This window comes from Temnothorax nylanderi, unplaced genomic scaffold (genome assembly GCF_030848795.1).
Source record: "Temnothorax nylanderi isolate EJ_2023f unplaced genomic scaffold, tnyl_v1.0 TNYL_tig0261_pilon, whole genome shotgun sequence".
NCBI classification, from domain to species: domain Eukaryota; kingdom Metazoa; phylum Arthropoda; class Insecta; order Hymenoptera; family Formicidae; genus Temnothorax; species Temnothorax nylanderi.
Window position 1 is genome coordinate 133,240 of NW_027249323.1, and position 19,969 is coordinate 153,208.

The 19,969-nt window shown below is 37.2% G+C and overlaps 1 protein-coding gene across 1 annotated transcript in view; it reads left to right on the forward strand.

Annotated features, from left to right (window-relative positions):
• The window catches only part of LOC139780078 (odorant receptor Or2-like), a 97,761-nt gene extending 78,223 nt beyond the window's left edge, over nt 1-19,538 (forward strand). The window contains exons 4-9 of the mRNA XM_071718590.1: nt 12,485-12,755; nt 12,899-13,015; nt 13,105-13,195; nt 13,353-13,489; nt 13,608-13,740; nt 19,491-19,538. Of these exons, the coding sequence (XP_071574691.1) occupies nt 12,485-12,755; nt 12,899-13,015; nt 13,105-13,195; nt 13,353-13,489; nt 13,608-13,740; nt 19,491-19,538 (797 nt within the window). The remainder of the gene's footprint in view (nt 1-12,484; nt 12,756-12,898; nt 13,016-13,104; nt 13,196-13,352; nt 13,490-13,607; nt 13,741-19,490) is intronic.
• The last annotated feature ends 431 nt before the right edge of the window (nt 19,539-19,969 follow it).

Genomic DNA, 19,969 nt, shown 5'->3' on the forward strand with positions numbered 1-19,969 from the left:
AAATATTTTTGTAAATTATTTTAATCTTCCTAAAAAATATTTTATGCTGTATGGGCAAACAGGAAGGCAAATAATCCGTGTGCGAGAGTGCGCGAAGGCGCGATTGATGGCGCAAGGAAGACGACCACGAGGAAAGCGGTTCACACAAGTCAAGTACGTATAAGTCCAATAAAATAAGTATATTACAATAAAGTCTCAATATATACAATGGGTACAGTGTTCCTTTACTTTTAGAAAAGCAAGAAGCCGTAAACGCGCGCACAGATGTTAGTACGGCATGCAGCGGTGGAGAAAGCGTGTTCGCGAAGCGCGATAGCGAAGAGCGTACTCAAAGCGGAGTACAGCGGTGTTAACTAGCGTGGTTAAGCGGTTTAGCGAGCGGTGATTCTATGCGATTGACTTTCGACAAAGAGCCCGGTGCGCGACGAAGCAAGCTCTTTTATACGGGAGCTTCTTCTCGCAATAACCAATTGTTTTGAAGCGTTGTCGGTGACCTCCGATTTTCCCTTGTGGTTGGCGGCAAAGGGCTATGACACGCATTGAGTCGCACCTGATTGGCAATCGGCTGCCTACGTCACCGCATCGCGTCGACGCGAGACGAAACATTGCTAACCGGCCGTTAGCAATGTTGTTGTTTGTCACACCGGTGACTGTTTATAGCGTGGGTTTCTCCATCGCGCAAGGACATGAAAACAGCGTTTTGGAAACGTCTTGAAAGGTATCGATTGCGAAATGCCTTTAGAGAAGCCCACGTTATAATGCAAAGTATTCAGAACTTACATATTCGGATTAGGATTTTTATTGAAACGATGAACTTATAATACAGAGAAGGCACGCGCATTGTGCCCTTTCATTTGACGAGACCGATGCACGCTACGATGCACTCGTGATCTCAAACAATCCGCCATTTTTAACATATTTAGATTTATAATTTTTAACGCATTTGGTAGTAATTTAAAGCATTTAAATAATATTTGTTGTTAAAGTTTTGACGGCATGTCTATTTTAAACATAATTTTAATAAAAAAATAAAAATTTACATTTTAAAAATTTTAGTTATTTAATAAAATATTTAGTAAATATGGATTATTTTAGAGAAGGTTCGTCTAATTTCGTCCTATAATTTCCACATTTATCAGTAAAGTGGACTTTGTTATAATTTTTTATTTATTGGTTAGTGTATTTATAACAAAATACAATGTAGTATCAAAGCGTATATTTTACTTCTAAACACCCATTATATTTGTGCCAAATTGATAAGTACGTATTATAAAAAATTCATTACACCAATGCCGTCATATGCATATGGTTCGAACGGAACAACGAAACTACTCCTAAAATATTATAAGTTGTCAAAAAATAATCTCAGGTTGCAATCTAACTCAAACCCAAGTTCAAAAAAATTTACTTACACTAACGTTAAAACTGGTGGAAAAAATGTGACCTCAATTTATACTATAATTTTAACTATAAGTCGGATCCCGGCGTTGATACAACCTAAATTTGATTTCCCAAATTAGTGCAAAAAAAATTGGCGTGACGTTGCAAAAACGTTGGATACCAACGTTAAGTGTGTTTATCTCAACGTCGGGCGAACGTCAAAATGCCGCTTGGGACAAGTGTAGAAATCAGAGTCTGGCCAACAAGTTGTCCGACATTTTTCGTCAAAATCCCTCGAGAGAGAAGCATATAAGAGAGAAAGAGAAAGCGATATACCTACGAGAGGAGAATCCTATAAGCGACTTCAGACCCCCACTATCACCTCCAACATTGCCATATTGGGATCGCTCAAGTTCTATCAGATAGATCAAACTCTACTATCTAATCTAACCAGTAAAGCACCTTGCACAATAGGTGATAGCGATAACGATAGCGACAGCGACAAAGTTGCCGACAAAGGTATAGCTTTGTCGGCAACCTTGTCGCTGTCGCTATCGCCTATTGTGCAAGGGGCTTTAAGGCAACGTTTCGATATTTGCTGCCAGTACTGAAAATCAATAGTTTACGTCACATACTTTTCAGTACTCACAATAAACTTCTCCACTGTGGTCTCAATATGGCTGCTTCAATTAGGAGCATCACCAATCAGAAATCACGACGCCGGAGTCGCTTCTCTGTTTATATTGTAAGATTTTGTTTTGTGCTTAAGTTTCCGATCTGATAAATCTCGCGCCGTGCCTGAATGGGCTGAAAGTTATGTGACTGGCCGCTTGAGATACTGGTATGCGCCGTAGCGCTATGCGCAGGAAGAAGCGTCCGGATTGGCAGAACGGGATGAAGAAGAGTAAGCGGTCGGCGACGACCGGCAGTCGTTGTACAGGCGTCGAACCGAGTAGGCGTCTGAGACTCGGGTGGAATAAAATTAACCTTTCCACATATAAAACTATCTCATTGTGTCTCTCCCAGCAATCCGTCCTTTCCCTGACATTCTCCTCGTGAAACTCGCGGTTAGTACCGTAATCAAGCAACGGTGCATAACAGAAAGTAATAACTTTACAGTTCAGAAGTGGGATCATCGAGTGCCGCCATTATCGTAGTGAAACGATCCGGCTTTCTACCGATTTACCCTTGTTCCTTCTGCTCTCGTTTCCTTCGCTCAGGCGAGTGTTGAATACAGCGTGCAATGCTGTAATATGAAATACGAGTGATATTTTCCGGCCAGTTACGCCGTGATTCGTCGCGGATTTGTGACTGTTATCACATTCGGAGAGAGGCATAATGCTGTCGTGTCGACGCTGAGCTTAATATTGAGGATCGATGGCCAATCAATAGAGTCGTCACGCCGCAAGTCAGTGTCGGTATCAGCGCTCGAACATTCTACCGCCATTTCGGTGCGCTCGAACTTTCTACCGCCATTAGAGTGCTCGAACATTCTACCGCCATTTCGGTGCGCTCAAACTTTCTACCGCCATTACAGTGCTCGAACATTCTACCGCCATTTCGGTGCGCTCGAACTTTCTACCGCCATTTTAGTGCTCGAACATTCTTCCGCCATTTCGGTGTTCGAACTTCATTTTGGAGTGTTTTACCGCGAATAATTATGGATCGTCAACGTCTCGAAGAGATGTCCTACGGTGACTTGCAAGAGGAGGCCCGGCGTTATGGGTTGGATCCACCAAATGATGCATCCCGATGCATTGATCTCATAATATCACATTTGGAAAGAGTCGGTCCAGTGGATCTTTTCAATCGGCAGGATGAAATACTTAATTCAGTGAATCGCATTACAAATGCAGCGCAGTCAACAAGCACTGCACCTTCAAGCGGTTCAGATTTATCACAAATCTGTATATTGATGGCAAGGCAGCAAGAGATACATCAAGAACAATCTCGTAGACAGCAAGAGATACATCAAGAACAATCTCATAGACAGCAAGAGATATTACAAGAACAACTGCGAAGCCAGCAGGAGTTTCAGAGAGAGCAAGCTCGTAATCAACAGGAGCAACAGCGTCAGAGCCAAATGCTGATGCAACAAATGTTAGAGTTTGTGAGTCGTGACGATATTCAGAATCGTGTTCGTCTGGTGATAAATGAAAATGAAAATTCTCCAACAGTTACAGGTGCGTCATTATCGAGACGTCCTACAATTTCGTCGGTGGCAACCGCGCACGCAGTTAAAATGTTGGCTGCGCAAATCCCAGAGTTTGCTGGGTCGGAGGAAGACAAAGTGGAATTGTGGATACAGACTGGAGAACGTATCGCTCAGATCCATGGTGTAACAGAAGATATTTTACTTTTGGCAGCATCCGGAAGACTAGTAAAGAATGCGAAGAGATGGTTCGATCTTAATGTAACTACGTTAATTGAATCGTGGCAGATATTTAAGGACGCCATACTACGCCGTTTTAAACGTAAGATACCGTTCCATGTCGTGATGCAGAAGGTGGAGGCGAGAAGATGGAATTTCCAAAAAGAACAATTCCAAGACTATGCAATGGACAAGTTGGTGCTAATGAAAAATTTAAATTTACCGGAAGAAGATGCTATACATCTTCTGATCAACGGTATTGGCAGCCGATCATTGCGAGAATCAGCAGCTGTACTTCGTTGTGTTTCAGTCGATGAGTTTCTGGAGGAAATGCATCGTATAACGTCGGTGTCAGCCGAACCCACTCGCAAGATTTCTCATCAAGAAATCAGGCATGATAAAGTGAAAAGTAGTGGTGGTACCATACCCAAAGACAATTCAGTGGTGAAATCTGACAAAGATGTGTTTTGTGTTTACTGTCGGGCGAAGGGACATGTCCGTGCCGACTGTTTCAAATTAAAGAAGAAGGAGCAGTCGCCTCCGGCGACAACTACCAAGCCGATTCCAGTGGTATCTGATGTGGATGAAGACACTCAGGCTACAGAGATTGCAGCGGTTGCGGAAGTTCCTGGTAAGAAATTGGAAATTTCCGATTCGCGTATTAATGTAACGTTTCTCGGGTATAATGCATGTAAATTGATTGCGTTAATTGACACAGGGAGTCCTGTATCGTTTATTAAGTTATCGGTCCTTAAAAAATTTTCAGATATTGTTTTGGAAAAAGGTGAAATAATGAAACGATTCAAAGCGGTTAATAATATTCGCATAAATATTTTGGGGGTTGCCCAAACAGTGATTTCTCTGGAGTTGTTACCGGGTTTACTTGTATCTATTTCTCTTTTAGTAATGGATGATAGCTCATTTTCTTCGGATTTAATTGTTGGTTTAGATTTTCTTAAAGAGAACAATATTTCGATTTTGTACAACCCATTTGGTTTTGAATTACGTGAAAGAGTCCAATTATTTCACGAAATAGCTTCAACTGAAATTATTAAAGATAAATCTGAAGATGTTGCTTCATTATTGCATGAGATTGATATTGATTTTGATGAGTCATATAAACAACAATTGATTTCTATGATGCAAGAGGTTCAAAATTTAGACATACCGTTGGTTGACGACGATTATTCCGTTAAGGTTTCTCTTAAAAATGATTCTATTTTTGCATATGCTCCTAGACGGTTTGCTTGGTCGGAAAGAGAGCAACTTAGAAAAATCACTGATGATTTATTGCGTCGAGGTATTATAAAGCGTAGTAACTCTCCGTATTGCGCGCGTGTAGTGCTAGTGCGTAAAAAAGATGGCTCTTTTCGTATGTGTATAGATTTGCGACCTCTTAAGGATGTATTACCTATACCTTTCCAGCCAAAAGTACAGTAACTGAGAAATCCAATTATATCGGTTGTATGCATACTTTAACGGCTTACTACTATTTAATATCATAACAAGGACATTAATGTTACTGATTTAAGTTATTTTAACCAGTTTTTATGATTATTTAACAGCGTATTTGTAAATATTCTTAAGGATGTATGTCCGTTCAGTCAAAATAAAGGGATCAAGCTGAAATTTACAGAGATTGTGCACTTATATGTCCTAAAAACCTGTGTTAAATTTCAGATCGATTGTCTGACTCGTTTAAAAGATATTAATTTTTTAAATAAATTTTTTAGGTTAGGTTAGGTTTTTGTTTAAATTTTTTAATTAAAAAATTAATATCTTTTAAACGAGTCAGACAATCGATCTGAAATTTAACACAGGTTTTTAGAACATATAAGTGCACAATCTCTGTAAATTTCACCTTGATTCCTTTATTTTGACTGAACGGACATACATCCTTAAGAATATTTACAAATATGCTGTTAATAATCATAAAAACTGGTTAAAATCACTTAAATCAGTAACATTAATGTCCTTGTTATGATATTAAATAGTAGTAAGCCGTTAAAGTATGCATACAACCGATATAATTGGATTTCTCAGATTACTGTACTTTTGGCTGGGAAGGTATAGGTAATACATCCTTAATCAAAGGGTGAATAAACAATGTTTTCCTTTTCCGGTGATAGAAGACTGTATAGCGCGTATTGGTAATAGGAAGGTATTTACGACATTAGATTTAAAGGATGCATTTTACCAAATTAAGGTTCATCCTGAACATACGAAATACTTTGCTTTTGCGACTCCGGAGGGTCAGTTTGAGCAATTATATATGCCTTTCGGGTGGTGTGAATCAGCTGCAGAGTTTCAAAAACGTTTAGAACAAATATTAGATAGATTGGCAAAGTTGAATATGCTTATCGTGTATATGGATGATGTCATAATTCCTTCCGATACACCAGAAGAAAATATAAAAGTTCTTAAAAAGGTTCTCATAATTTTTAAAAGTTATGGTTTCAAATTAAATTTAAAAAAATGTAACTTCTTAAAAACATCGGTTGAATATTTAGGATATATTGTGAACCCCGACGGGATAACCATTAGTTTCAGGCATACGGAGGCGGTTAGAAATTTTCCTGAACCTAAAAAGGTAATAGAAGTGCAAAGGTTTTTGGGTTTGACAAATTACTTTAGAAAATTCGTAAAAGATTACGCTGTCTGTCAAGGCCAAGCCATTACAAAAACTTTTGCACAAAAACGCGGTGTTTAACTTTGACGAAGAGTGTCGTCGCGCTTTTGAATTATTGAAACGGGATTTAACATCATACCCTGTTTTGCGAATCTATAACCCGAAGGCAGAAACTCAACTTCACACGGATGCGAGTGCAATTGCAATAGCAGCAATTTTATTGCAGAAGCAAGATAATGGTCAATGGGCGCCAGTAGCCTATTTCAGTCAAAACACTAATAAAGCTGAGGCCAATTACCATAGTTTTGAATTAGAAATGTTAGCAATGGTTAAAGCTGTGGAGCGATGGCATATATATTTATATGGCATCGAATTTACGATTATAACAGATTGTAATGCACTGGTATTCGCAATGAAGAAAGCGAATATTAATCCGAGAATTGCTCGGTGGTCTCTTCGGCTTCAAGAATATAATTTTGGAATTACACATCGAGAGGGTAAACGGATGGCCCATGTAGACGCGTTGAGTAGGGCTGTTGCATATGTAGAACCAATGCCTCTTGAAAAAGAGTTAGAGTACAAACAGTTGCGTGATATAAAATTAAAAGATATTGCGGAAAAATTAGAATTCGAACATCATGAAAAGTTTACTCTGATTGATGGCCTTGTTTTTCGTAAAGGTAATGATAAGCCTAGATTTGTAATTCCAGAAGTTATGATTAATAATGTCATTCAGGTATATCACGATGATATGGCAGATTGCGGTGTCGAAAAAACCCTTCAAGGTATTTACGTGAATTATTGGTATCCTGCTTTACGAAAAAAAGTAGTAGATTATATTGACAATTGTTTGGTTTGTCTGATGGCGAATGCGTCTGTCAATTCGCGCGAAGGAGAAATGCAAATGGTAGATAGCCCTGAAGAACCGTGTCAAATTTTGCATATTGACCATTTTGGGCCTATCTCAGAATCGGTTGAAAGATTCAAGCATATTTTGCTAGTAGTGGATGCATTTACACGATTTACTTGGTTATTCCCTGTTAAATCTACTAGTTCTAAAGAAACTATTAAACATTTAGTATGGATATTTAATACATTTGGAAATCCTAGTGTTTTAGTGTCAGACAGGGGTACCGCATTCACTTCAAGCGAATTTGCAGAATTTTTACGATCGCGTAATATCAAACATCGACAAGTTGCTGTAGCAGCACCGTGGGCGAACGGTATTGTAGAACGAGTTAATAGATTTTTAAAAGCATCGTTAAAACGAATTGTTGAGGAACAACAAGCATGGAGTTCCGTGATTGGAACCATCCAATACCCTGGCGAAAATAGGAAGTTTTATAAGCGTTTGTTAAGCGTTTACGTGAGCGTTTGCGGGAGTTTGTTGAGCGTTTAGAATCGGTCAGTAAAACGTTTAAAAAGCAGAAATTGCAACGCTTTAGCGTTTGAAAGACGTTTGTATTAAGCGTTTTGAAAGTTTGCACAGCATTCTCACAGCGTTTGCACAGCGTTTACGGGAGTTTGTTGAGCGTTTGAAAACGGCCAGTAATCCGTTTGAAAAGCGGAAATTGCATCGCTTTAGGGTTCTTCTTGCGGTCGAAGAATAATTAACTGTGATTGGCCAATTCTTACGACTTACGACCTACAATACATTTATTGTAGACCGGGCCTAAAACATTTAGAGATCCTCTGTTAATAAGTCGAAAGCGTTTGCTTTCATCATTGGAAACTGCGTGCAGCCTCTATTGAGCGTTTAACAAGCGTTTACTCTTGTCGTTAGAAGAAACGGCGGAAAGAGCGTTAAATGTTAAAATCTGCTTTTCGCCTCGCAGAGGGTCTGCTTATATACGCGGCTAGATGTATTTTAAATGCGAGAAAGATGCGCCGCCTAGCGGCATTGTTAGAAGAACGTTTGTTGAACGGAAGGAAAACGCTTGTCTTACGGCGCCGGATAAAGCGTTTCTTAAGCGTTCTCAAACCGTTTGCACAAACGCCCTACAATTCGCCGCGTTAGAAGAGCATTTGCTGAGCAAAGGGAAAACGCTTGTCTTACGGCGTTGGGAAAAGCGTTTGATAAACGTTTGTAAAGTCTGACAGCAAACTCTCTATACGAAGTTGTATTAGCGTTCACTAAGCGTTCTCTGAAAAGCGTTGGCTTAGCATTACAGAATTTTCACGAAACGTTTTATACAGCGTTTGATAAGCGTTCCGAAAGCGTTTACAACCCAACAGCGTTGTGTAAGTGTTCTTACAACGTTTGAAAGCATATAAACGCTCAGAAAACCCTCACCAAACGTTTGTCAACGCTCTATAAGGCTTCTTATTTTCGCCAGGGTATGTAATGAATAATACGTTTCATTCGTCAGTGAAGGCTTCTCCTTCAAAATTATTTTTAGGTTATGAGCAACGTAATCACTTGAATAGTGAGTTGGTAAAAACTTTAAATCATTTGGCTGAAACTGAATTAAAGGTATTAGAAGAGCGAGATGTTTCTCGTAAGTTGGCTTTAGAAGTAACTGAAAAAATAAAAACTTACAATAAGGCTTATTATGATAAGCAGCATAAGAAACCAAGTCAGTATAAAGAGGGCGATTATGTTATGATAAGAGATACTACTCTAAAGCATGGTGAAGATCGAAAATTAAAACCGTGTTATAAGGGTCCGTATATGGTTGCAAAGGCCTTAAATAATAATAGATATGTGATTCAAGACATTCCAGGTTTCAATGTAACTTCCAGGCCATAACTCTATACTTTCCCCAGATCGATTAAAACATTGGATTAAACAACCAGAGTTGTAATTTTATTTGATTGTATATTGTAAGCAAAGTGTTTATTTCGTGCGAAAATTATAAGTTTAATTAGTGTAAGTTTTGCGTGCGTTAAATTTAAGATTACAGTCATATAAGAATGAAAAGTCTGAATAAATAATTATAATAATTTTGTGATTTATGCCAAAGAATAATGATTAAAGGTTTATTTGAATGTTTTGATTTGTATTAACAATTGTATTTTGTTTAAGGCATATTTTATTTTGTTATTTGAGATTAAAATCCCATTGTGAACATTCGGGACGAATGTATGCGCAGAATGGCCGAACTGTAAGATTTTGTTTTGTGCTTAAGTTTCCGATCTGATAAATCTCGCGCCGTGCCTGAATGGGCTGAAAGTTATGTGACTGGCCGCTTGAGATACTGGTATGCGCCGTAGCGCTATGCGCAGGAAGAAGCGTCCGGATTGGCAGAACGGGATGAAGAAGAGTAAGCGGTCGGCGACGACCGGCAGTCGTTGTACAGGCGTCGAACCGAGTAGGCGTCTGAGACTCGGGTGGAATAAAATTAACCTTTCCACATATAAAACTATCTCATTGTGTCTCTCCCAGCAATCCGTCCTTTCCCTGACATTCTCCCCGTGAAACTCGCGGTCAGTACCGTAATCAAGCAGCGGTGCATAACAGAAAGTAATAACTTTACAATATATAGGACTCTATACCACTCTATACCAGAGGATATACATTTATATCGCTTTCTTTTTCTCACTTATATCTCTTTCTCTTTCCGTTTCTCTTGTTTTTGACGAGAAATGAAGAACCAATTAAAAGTTGCTACCGTATAGCCAGACTGCCCATACAGCACCAAATATTTTTTAAATATATTTTAGGAAGATTAAAATGATTCACAAAAATATTTGTAGAATGTTTCTATGTCCGCCAGATTATGTCAGAAAAATATTTTTAAAAATATTTTTAAAAGATTGCAAATAAATATATTCAATAATATTTGTAAAATCTTTTAGAAATATTGCTTTAAAAAATAAAATATGTTTAAATTAGAATCAGCTATACGGTCCAAGTTTAGATCTTTGACAGCCTTATATTAATTTTTGTGTATATATATATATATTATATAATATATATATACATATATTTCCAACTTATTTTACTGCGCGCCGATTATTTTTCGATTATTAATTCCAACAATAACTGTGTTTCAAGTCCGACAAATAATCGGCGCGCAGTAAAATAAGTTGGAAATATATGTATATATGTATATATATATGTATACTATATATATACACGAAAATTAATATAAGGCTGTCAAAGATCTAAACTTGGACCGTATGGCTTTTGATTCTAATTTGATTGTATATCATAACGCGGTCCTATTTCTTTTATTATTATTTATTCACGTCGCCTGAGAAAGACGTTTCAAACTATTATTAACCGGTTATTGCGATAAATATTACCACATGTCTCGGTAGTCAAATTGGTACGACACCCTTCACGGAATGAGGGAGATTCCAGGTTCGAATCCTGGCTGAGGTAATATTTTTCGCAATAAATTCTTTACAGTTTTTAGATAATTAAATCGAGTCGATTTAATTCCGGGGGAGGGAAGGGTTTTAATTCCAACAATAACTGTGTTTCAAGTCCGACAAATAATCGGCGTGCAGTAAAATAAGTTAGAAATATATGTATATATATATATACATATATGTATACTATATATATACACGAAAATTAATATAAGGCTGTCAAAGATCTAAGCTTGGACCGTATGGCTTTTGATTCTAATTTGATTGTACATATATCATAACGATCCTATTTCTCTTATTATTAAAATATGTTTAATCCAATCAGCAATGATTGTTTCACGTTTGAAAGATTTTTTTAATATTTGAAAAATATAAATCTTTACATCTTATTCAGTAAGCAAGGAACATTAAATTAACGTTTAGAAATATTATAATTTTATGTTAATTTTTATAACGTTCTGACATAACGTTTTATAAATATTGTAAACATATTATTTTATAATATAGTATTTTTGAGTAAGATAGAAACGTTTTCAAAACATAATTTTAATTATTTGTTCAATGTTAACTTAACACATTTATTTACAGTAAGTTCAACATAACTGCAATAGTTTTAATTTGTTACAAATTTTATTTTTAGAATAACGTTTTATCAATAAAGATTTAGAGTTATTATAATGTTTTTTTTTTGTATTATTGTAGAAAGTATAAAGTGTCGAGTGATAATAATTATAAAGTGATAACAAGAAAGTGAGTGATAATTATAAAGTGAGAGTTACTTGTACGACAAACCTCAAATTTACAGGTAAATAGTACCAAAATTCTTAAAAATTTAAATAAAATTATTGAAATAATGATATCCATTATACTTTGGAAAATATTATTTTGTATATCTATATTACCGCAGCAGTGTTGAGTGAGCCTTGCGTTGTATTGCTGGCAAAGATATGTCTTGCGAATGTCATAATTTTACTTCGCCGGAGGCCTGCTTATTGTATTAGGAACTCAATCCTTATATTAGCTTATATTAACATATATAAACCTTAGCACCCACAACGTGTACTTACGAGTTAGCCTTACCATTATGCGCTGCCTAGCGGCGTCGTTGCAAACTAGCACGGAAAGATGCATCTTTCTTAATTAAAAATATTTTATAATATTTCAAAAATATTTAAAAAAAGATTATAAAACCAATAATAAATAAATTTAAAATATTTGTTTAAACATTTTGGAACGAGATTATAAAACAATAAATATGTAGATATAAATTAATATTTCAAAAATATATTTCAAATATTTAAGAAAATATTGTCTGGGTGATAAAGAAGAACATTTTTAAGAATATTTTTAAAAGATTCTTAAAATATTTTTAAAAATGTTACCACAAAAAATTTTTAAACCGTTTTAAAATATTCCTAAAATCACTTAAAAATGTTTTTTGCAATATTTTTAAAGAAATATTTAGAAATATTTTTTGAAAACATTTTGTGCTGTATAGGGTGATTATAGAATCTCTAGACAAGTATATATACGTGATAGATTTTCAAAATTGTTTATTTCGAAAAAAAAGCTTTTTACGAAAAAAATTATCCTACAATTTCGACTTGTTTTGGCATGAGAAATCACCTTCTCGCCGCTTGTACTACGATTTCACACTCACCCTGTATATTACAGTATCTTTAAAAAATATGTTTGAAAACGTTTAACGCTTTTTAAAACATCAAAATATTATGTAATTTTTTAACGGCAATAACTGTCAATTATGTAACAATTATTCTGTAAATTAGGTTTCTTACTAGGTCACAGTGTCCTTTATATACTTTCGACATTACTGACAAGAATTTTATACACGGAATCCGAGAAGACTGAGACATTAAGTAAAGTGCAAATAGGACTGCCTTATCGTGTTAATTATATGGTTGATCTAGACACATATTACGTTCCAATTTTTATACACAGCGCCATATGCGATTTTTCTTACACAGTTTTACTAGTTGTATTCGATGTTCTGTATCTAACACTTGTCGAATACTGCTGCGGTTTGTTCGCGGCTTTGAGGTGAGTCTAATAAACGATCATGGTTTAAGTGCATGGATTCTATAAAGATGCCACGCGAATAATGGGATAATTTATTTGTTGCGGAAATACTTTTATTCCGAGAGGCGGCATTTAAAATTTTTTTTTGATAATATTGAGCTTAGATACCGGTTGGAAACCGCGTTAGTCCTCAAAAACGACAGATTGACGATGACGACTACAAAAGATAAATCTTATGCGAATATCGCGTACAGTATTCGCAGACACACGGAAACGATGCAGTGAGTATACGGTTGAACGCTTGGCATTAATTTTATCTTCGTACGAGCAACAAAGTAACAAAATAATATGTTTGTGTATATTATATTAGATTTGTTGCCGTCATAGAATCAGTATATAGCTTACCTCTCTTTATACATATTGGACTGACCGTACTTATTTTAAGTGTCCTGGGATATCAGGTATATCTGATAAAAATTCTCACAAAATTTTAATAGTTTTGGATGTGCTTTTACATCGCATGTATAAATTACTTAATAAAATATTTAGTAAAGCTAATTAATTTAACTATATTTACTATATTTGATTAATTATATATCTTGTCTTTTTGTCGTGTAGGTGATAACCAACACGGAAAATATTAATCGCCTTTTAAAACCCACTGCTTATCTAAACGGACTTTTAATTAACGTCTTCTTCGAAAACTGGCAGGGTCAGAAAATCATAGATTCCAGCGAGAAAGTGTTTGAATCTGCGTACGTTTTGTATGATATAAGCAGTAATTTGCTAAATCATATAATCTATGAAAGCGTAACAAAATAGCAAGCAGATAAATAAATAATAAAATTTTAAAATTTTTTGCAAAAATTGTAGGTATAATTCAGAGTGGTACAATATGCCGATAGCAGCGAGAAAGCTTCTTATAATGATGATGATAAGAAGTGAGAGGCCATCGATACTAAGAATGGGTAAAATCATTGTACTGTCATATGTAACTTTCAATACGGTAAGTGTAATTGTTTTATAGAATGTATATGCAATGTATATAGAATGTATATGTATGTGCAATTACCATAGACGTGTATAATAGACTGAGCATTCCTATTGGAGAGCTGTAGGGAAGATATAAAAGACAGAGATATGTTTGCTGAGACGCTTTTCTTGTCTAATTGTGTAGTTGGTGTGAAGAAGGTAAGGTGGAGAAACAAAGAAACAATCTCAGGGTTCATTGTTTGATATTGCTTTGTAAATAGTTAGTTAGTAATCATTAGTTGATAAGTTCGTCTTGTACATTTATTGTCTCGCGAAACGTCGGCGGATCGCGATTGATAGCTTCGATTGATATGCCTACGCGTGACTCACCAATCGGTGCTGCCATCGCTCATCCGCCGACGGATAGCGATAACGAGGAGCCGATTACTCGCTCGCGACACGCTTGCAGAATCGCTCCGAAAATCAGTTCAGAACTGATAGCCCTACCAATTATTAGCGTATACTGAATAAAAGAACGAAACAAGGGTGAAGTACTTGTAATACAACTCTTTATTCTGACCAGTACATAAGTCACGACTCGCGAGAGCAAAAGCTATTACAAACGTTATTATAGAAAGGAAACTTAGAACAGTGTTGCCAAAACTAAAAGCTCACTAGAGTGAAGTGAATGATAGCGCCATATCACGCCAATGTATGTTACTAAAAGAAAAGAAACTTTCAATTTATCTTGATTATATATAACTCTAACACTTCTCCTTAATCAATATAAATTAAATTACAGCGATCTCTTAATGTAATGAACTTATTTTTAGCTAAACCTTTGGTTAGTAAATCGGCTAGCATAGTTTCAGACGGACAATATTCGCATACGATATGCTTTTTATCAATGTGGTCCTTTACAAAGTGAACTTTTGTGTCAATATGTTTTGTTCTATTACTTAATTTTTCGTTGATAATCATCTTCAAGACGCTTTGATTGTCCTCGTAAATCTTGGTATAAGTTTGTCCTCTCCATTTAAAATCCTTCAGAAGTCTTTGTATCCAAATCGATTCTTTGCATGCTTCAGAGAGTGCGATAAATTCCGCTTCGGTTGATGACAAAGCGATGCAGTCCTGTTGTTTGCAACTCCAACTAATCGCCCCTCCGAGCATGAATATGAAACCGGAATTAGATTTCCTTGTCTCTCGATCTTCAGCCCAACTTGCATCGGCAAATCCAATTAGACTCTCGTTGTCCTTAACATCGCCCAGTTTTAAACGTAACGATGAGGTACCCTTAAGATATCTAATTAATTTCTTAACTTGATTCCAATCAGACGTTGTTGGTTTAGATACCTTTTGCGATAAGATACAAGTTGCTGCCGCAATGTCGGGACGTGTGTTTGTTGAAACATATAGTAAATGACCAATTGCACTACGATACTTGTCGTTATTTGGCATAATATCTTCGTTTGGCTCCTTTTGATATGATGGACTCAACGGTATATCTGAATCTTTAGCATCGCTCAATTGAAATCTCGCAGTCACATTTAAGATGTACTTTTGTTGGTCGAGTAGAAAACAATCATCTTGCTTCGCAACTCTGATCCCTAAATAACTCGTTACTTCACCGAGATTTTCAATATCGAAATTTGCTTTAAGCATTTTCTCGAACTTGATTATTTCTTCAATCGAGGTCCCAGCTGCTAATACGTCATCTACATATACAAGAACGTATACTGTTTCTTCACTTCCATAATATATATATAGACAATTATCGGTCTTGCTTTGTACAAACCCTGCTTTGGTTAAAGTCTCGTGTAACGTTTCGTTCCAATTGCGTGCAGACTGTTTTAACCCGTAGATGCTCCTCATTAATAAACATACCTTGTCCTCAGCTCCTTCTTTCTCGAAACCGGGTGGCTGACGCATAAAAATCTCCTCCTCCAGCACATCGTTCAAAAAAGCAGTCTTTACGTCGAAGTGAAAGACTAGCATTCTTCGACTTGCAGCAACGGAAAGGAATATCCTGAATGTTGTCTGTCGGGCTACAGGTGCGAACACTTGATCGTAATCGACACCATACTTTTGACTAAAACCCTGAGCTACAAGTCTTGCTTTAAATCTTTTTGTGTTTCCGCTTGCATCTGATTTCAGCTTGTACACCCATTTACAGCCAACTAAATTTTTGCCTTCGGGTAAGGTGACCAACTCCCATGTTTTATTAGCTTCTAATGAACTTAGCTCCTCCTGCATAGCACGAATCCAATCATTTCTTTGATGACATGAAAGCGCTTCGTTCAAATTTGATGGTTCACCATTCATTACAACGCTTATTTGTTCGATTAATCGTTGAGGTTGAATGCCTTTATTCGGTCTGCTGGAACGCCTCACTGGAGTAGGCTGATAGGTGACATCGTTGGATCCCTCAGTCGAGTTTGAATCTTCGGCTATATTTTCATCCTTCGGAATATTTTGGGCCGGAAATCCGTCGTCAGAAGGTACAATCTCAATAGCATCCTCATGAGTAACAGACTTCTTCGCCTCAATTGATTGCTTACTAGCAGGATTTTCTTCCTCAATAAACTTAACATCTCTTGATATTAAAACCTTCCTAGAACTTGGTACGTAGACTCTGTACGCTTTTGACTCCATGTCAACACCGAGTAAAATTCCTTTAAGCGCCTTTAGATCCAACTTTCTTCGATTCTCATCAGGAATTTTGACATAACAGTCTGCACCGAAACGTTTTAAGTTTGTATAAATTGGCTTTCTATCGTGCCAATACTCGAACGGCGTTTTATCTACATTTTTCCAAGGAAGTCTGTTCTGCAGGAAATTTGCTGTTGTAACTGCTTCGCCCCAGAACCTATATTCCATGTTTGCATCAAGTAGCATGCATCGAGCCATTTCGATTAAGGTCCTATTTTTCCTTTCAGCGACCCCGTTCTGCTGAGGCGAGTGTGGTGCTGTGCGTTGAGACTTGATACCATTTTCGTTCAAATAATTTACGAACGACTTGCTGAGGTATTCTCCTCCTCTATCTGTGCGAAGACATTTAATTTTTCTACCAAATTGATTTTGTACCAACTGATGGAATTCCTTAAGCTTCTGGAATACCTCTGATTTCTCTTTAATTAAGTAGATTGTGGTATATCGCGAGAAATCATCAATAAACGTTAATAAATAACGATAACCTGAGGCAGTTTTTGTCTGCATGGGGCCACAGACATCACTATAGATTAAATCCAATATCGTAGACGAACGATTCTGTGATTCCTTTGCGAAAGGTACACGTGTTGCCTTCCCTTGGATACATACTTCGCAATTTCCCTTATTACATCCCGAACCACAGCCTGCCAGTTCCATTCCAGTTACAAAGCCATTTGACGGAATCCTTTTGACAATGTCAATATCACGATGACCCAGAACACGGTGCCATTGATGAATGCATAGCTTTTGACAATTGGCAACTGCATTTACTTTGTTTGCTATTCGCATCTGATACAAATTTCCGACGATATTGCCCACAGCAACTTGACGTTTGCCATCGCAGGTACGGATTTCACAGGTGCCTCCACTGAATCCTACTTTGAATCCTTTCTCTGTCAATCGCTTTACGGAAATTAGGTTTCCTCCAATTGATGGGACGTACAGGACATTTTCAATCGTTACTCTTGTCGTGTCACCGCTGCTGTTTATAAATACTACGGCCACTTTGCCCTTGCCGGATGCTTTGACTTCTTGTCCATTTGCCACCGACACCTTTTCGCTATGTGCGCCGTCAAACTCAAAGAAATTTTCACGTCTGCAGCTGACATGACACGTTGCCCCAGAATCAAGGATCCAACCATTGGCCCTGCCAACCAAAAATAACAATTCATCAGAGGCATCATCGTTCTTAACTACATTAGCTTTTGATTTATTTTGATTACCTGTTAATCCTTTCTTCGCCTTCCATTTCGCATAATCCTCGCATTTATTGCGATGATGTCCTTTGCGCTTGCAGAAGTAGCATGCCGTAGACTTCTTAGTGCCATCATTCGAGAATTTTAGTACATGTGAATCGCCTTGGCCTCCATTATCCCTATCCTTACGCCGTCGGTACTCTTCAATAATCTTAGAACGCACAAAAGATGACGATAATTCGGTTTCCGATCGTGCCTCTAATGCTGTGATCAAACCATCATAACTGCTTGGTAATGAACCGAGAAGCGTTGCGCTCATAATAAATTCTGGATTAAGCTCTTCCCCGAGGGCCAACAACTGCTGGAACAACTCATTCATGCGATTCACATGGGCTTCCATATCGCTGTTCTCATCGGCACGTTGTCGCATGATGGTGCGAAGAACTCTAACCTTAGTACCGGGCGTGTCACGTTCGTGGAATTCTTTCAACGCGGTCCATGCGTCCTTAGCATATTTGCAGGTTCTAATATGCTGAATCTGATCATCGTCGATCATCAAAGATATTGTAGCCAGTGCTTTTTCATCTGCTTTCGTCCAATCGGAGGTGACTGGTGACGGTCTGCCCTCACAAATTGTATGCCAGATACCTTTTTCTTTTAACAGCATCTCCGTACGAAACCGCCAATTAAAATAGTTAGTGGCATTGAGCCGCGGGATAACGTATTTGGTTATGGCGTCCGTCGACGTGGCCATCCTTTATCCTTTTTTAAATGAAATCCACGAAACACGTTCTTATTCAGTAAATAACTGGGCCCATAACCTGATAGCCCTACCAATTATTAGCGTATACTGAATAAAAGAACGAAACAAGGGTGAAGTACTTGTAATACAACTCTTTATTCTGACCAGTACATAAGTCACGACTCGCGAGAGCAAAAGCTATTACAAACGTTATTATAGAAAGGAAACTTAGAACAGTGTTGCCCAAACTAAAAGCTCACTAGAGTGAAGTGAATGATAGCGCCATATCACGCCAATGTATGTTACTAAAAGAAAAGAAACTTTCAATTTATCTTGATTATATATAACTCTAACAAGAACGACGAGTTCTCGGAACCACAAGTCCGAGACTCACTTTTGGAACAGTTAAGAACGACGAGTCCTCGGAGCCACAAGTCCGAGACTCACTTTTGAGAATCAGTTCTGATAGACAAGTCCTCAGAGTCACAAGTCCGAGACTCATCTTTTGAGAGCACAATTGAGACGGCACTCATACGCTACGACCCGGTGCTAGCACGAAAAGCCTGTCTGCTTGCTGTATGGTTTTTGCCTGCCTGTTTGAGTCTGCTTTGCTTGCCTGCCTGCGTTATTGCTTTGCTGCCTATTGACTGCTTGTTTGCTGCCCAATATCGCGGACGCAAGAGATTACCAGGCCTTGCCGAGCGGAATACAAGGTACGTGCCGAGCGGTGAGTCGCCTTTTAATTTGTTTGCTTTGCTTTTCGCTTTTTCGCGCCTCTAAAGGCGAGGAAGAACTCCGATACTCTCCCTCTGGTCCTTCGAGTCACTTCATAGTTTTCTCGCAAACGAGGGGACATAAGACAACCCCTTCTACCCATATTCTGTACACGCCTATACCGACAACTATCGGTTCGATAAGCGTCGTTGCGCAGATTTTTCATATCGTATAAAAGTTGCGCCGATACCGTTAACGACACCGACAATTATCGGTAAAGCGTGTTTTAGCGTGTACAGAATTGGGCCTCAGCAAGCATCTCTGTCCTTTAGATTTTGCCTATAGCTCTCCAATGGTAATGTTCAGTCTATCCATATACATCTATAGCAGTTACTTTGTAAAAATAAAATTTTGTTTAAGGTGTTGCGTACATCATCGTCATACTTCATGTTGCTACGGTCTTTGTAATGAAAATTTTAGAATGTAACTAAGAATATCTACATTTATTTATTATCATTCATCACACGATAGTAACAGATAAAAATGAGATCTTGTAAGATCGCACATTTGTAAGCTAACTTTCCTTCCAGTGCCTTTTCTGTAGATAATTAAATAAAGCTATGAAAAACCCATTAACTTCTAAAGTAAAGAAAATTCCTTTTCTATGAGGAATCCACGATGCTCTGTCAAAAACTATCATACAAAATATTTATCAATATAAAGAAAACATTTTTTTTACATTTTTTATTATTAAAGAACTTTGCAAGTGTTAAAATCTTGATAAATAAATTATTAATGTCCAACAGTAGTCTATAATAAACAAATATACATATACCATATGTAAAAAATTGTTGTAGCAATTAACATTAAAACAAAATATTTAAAGCTTCTTATTATTA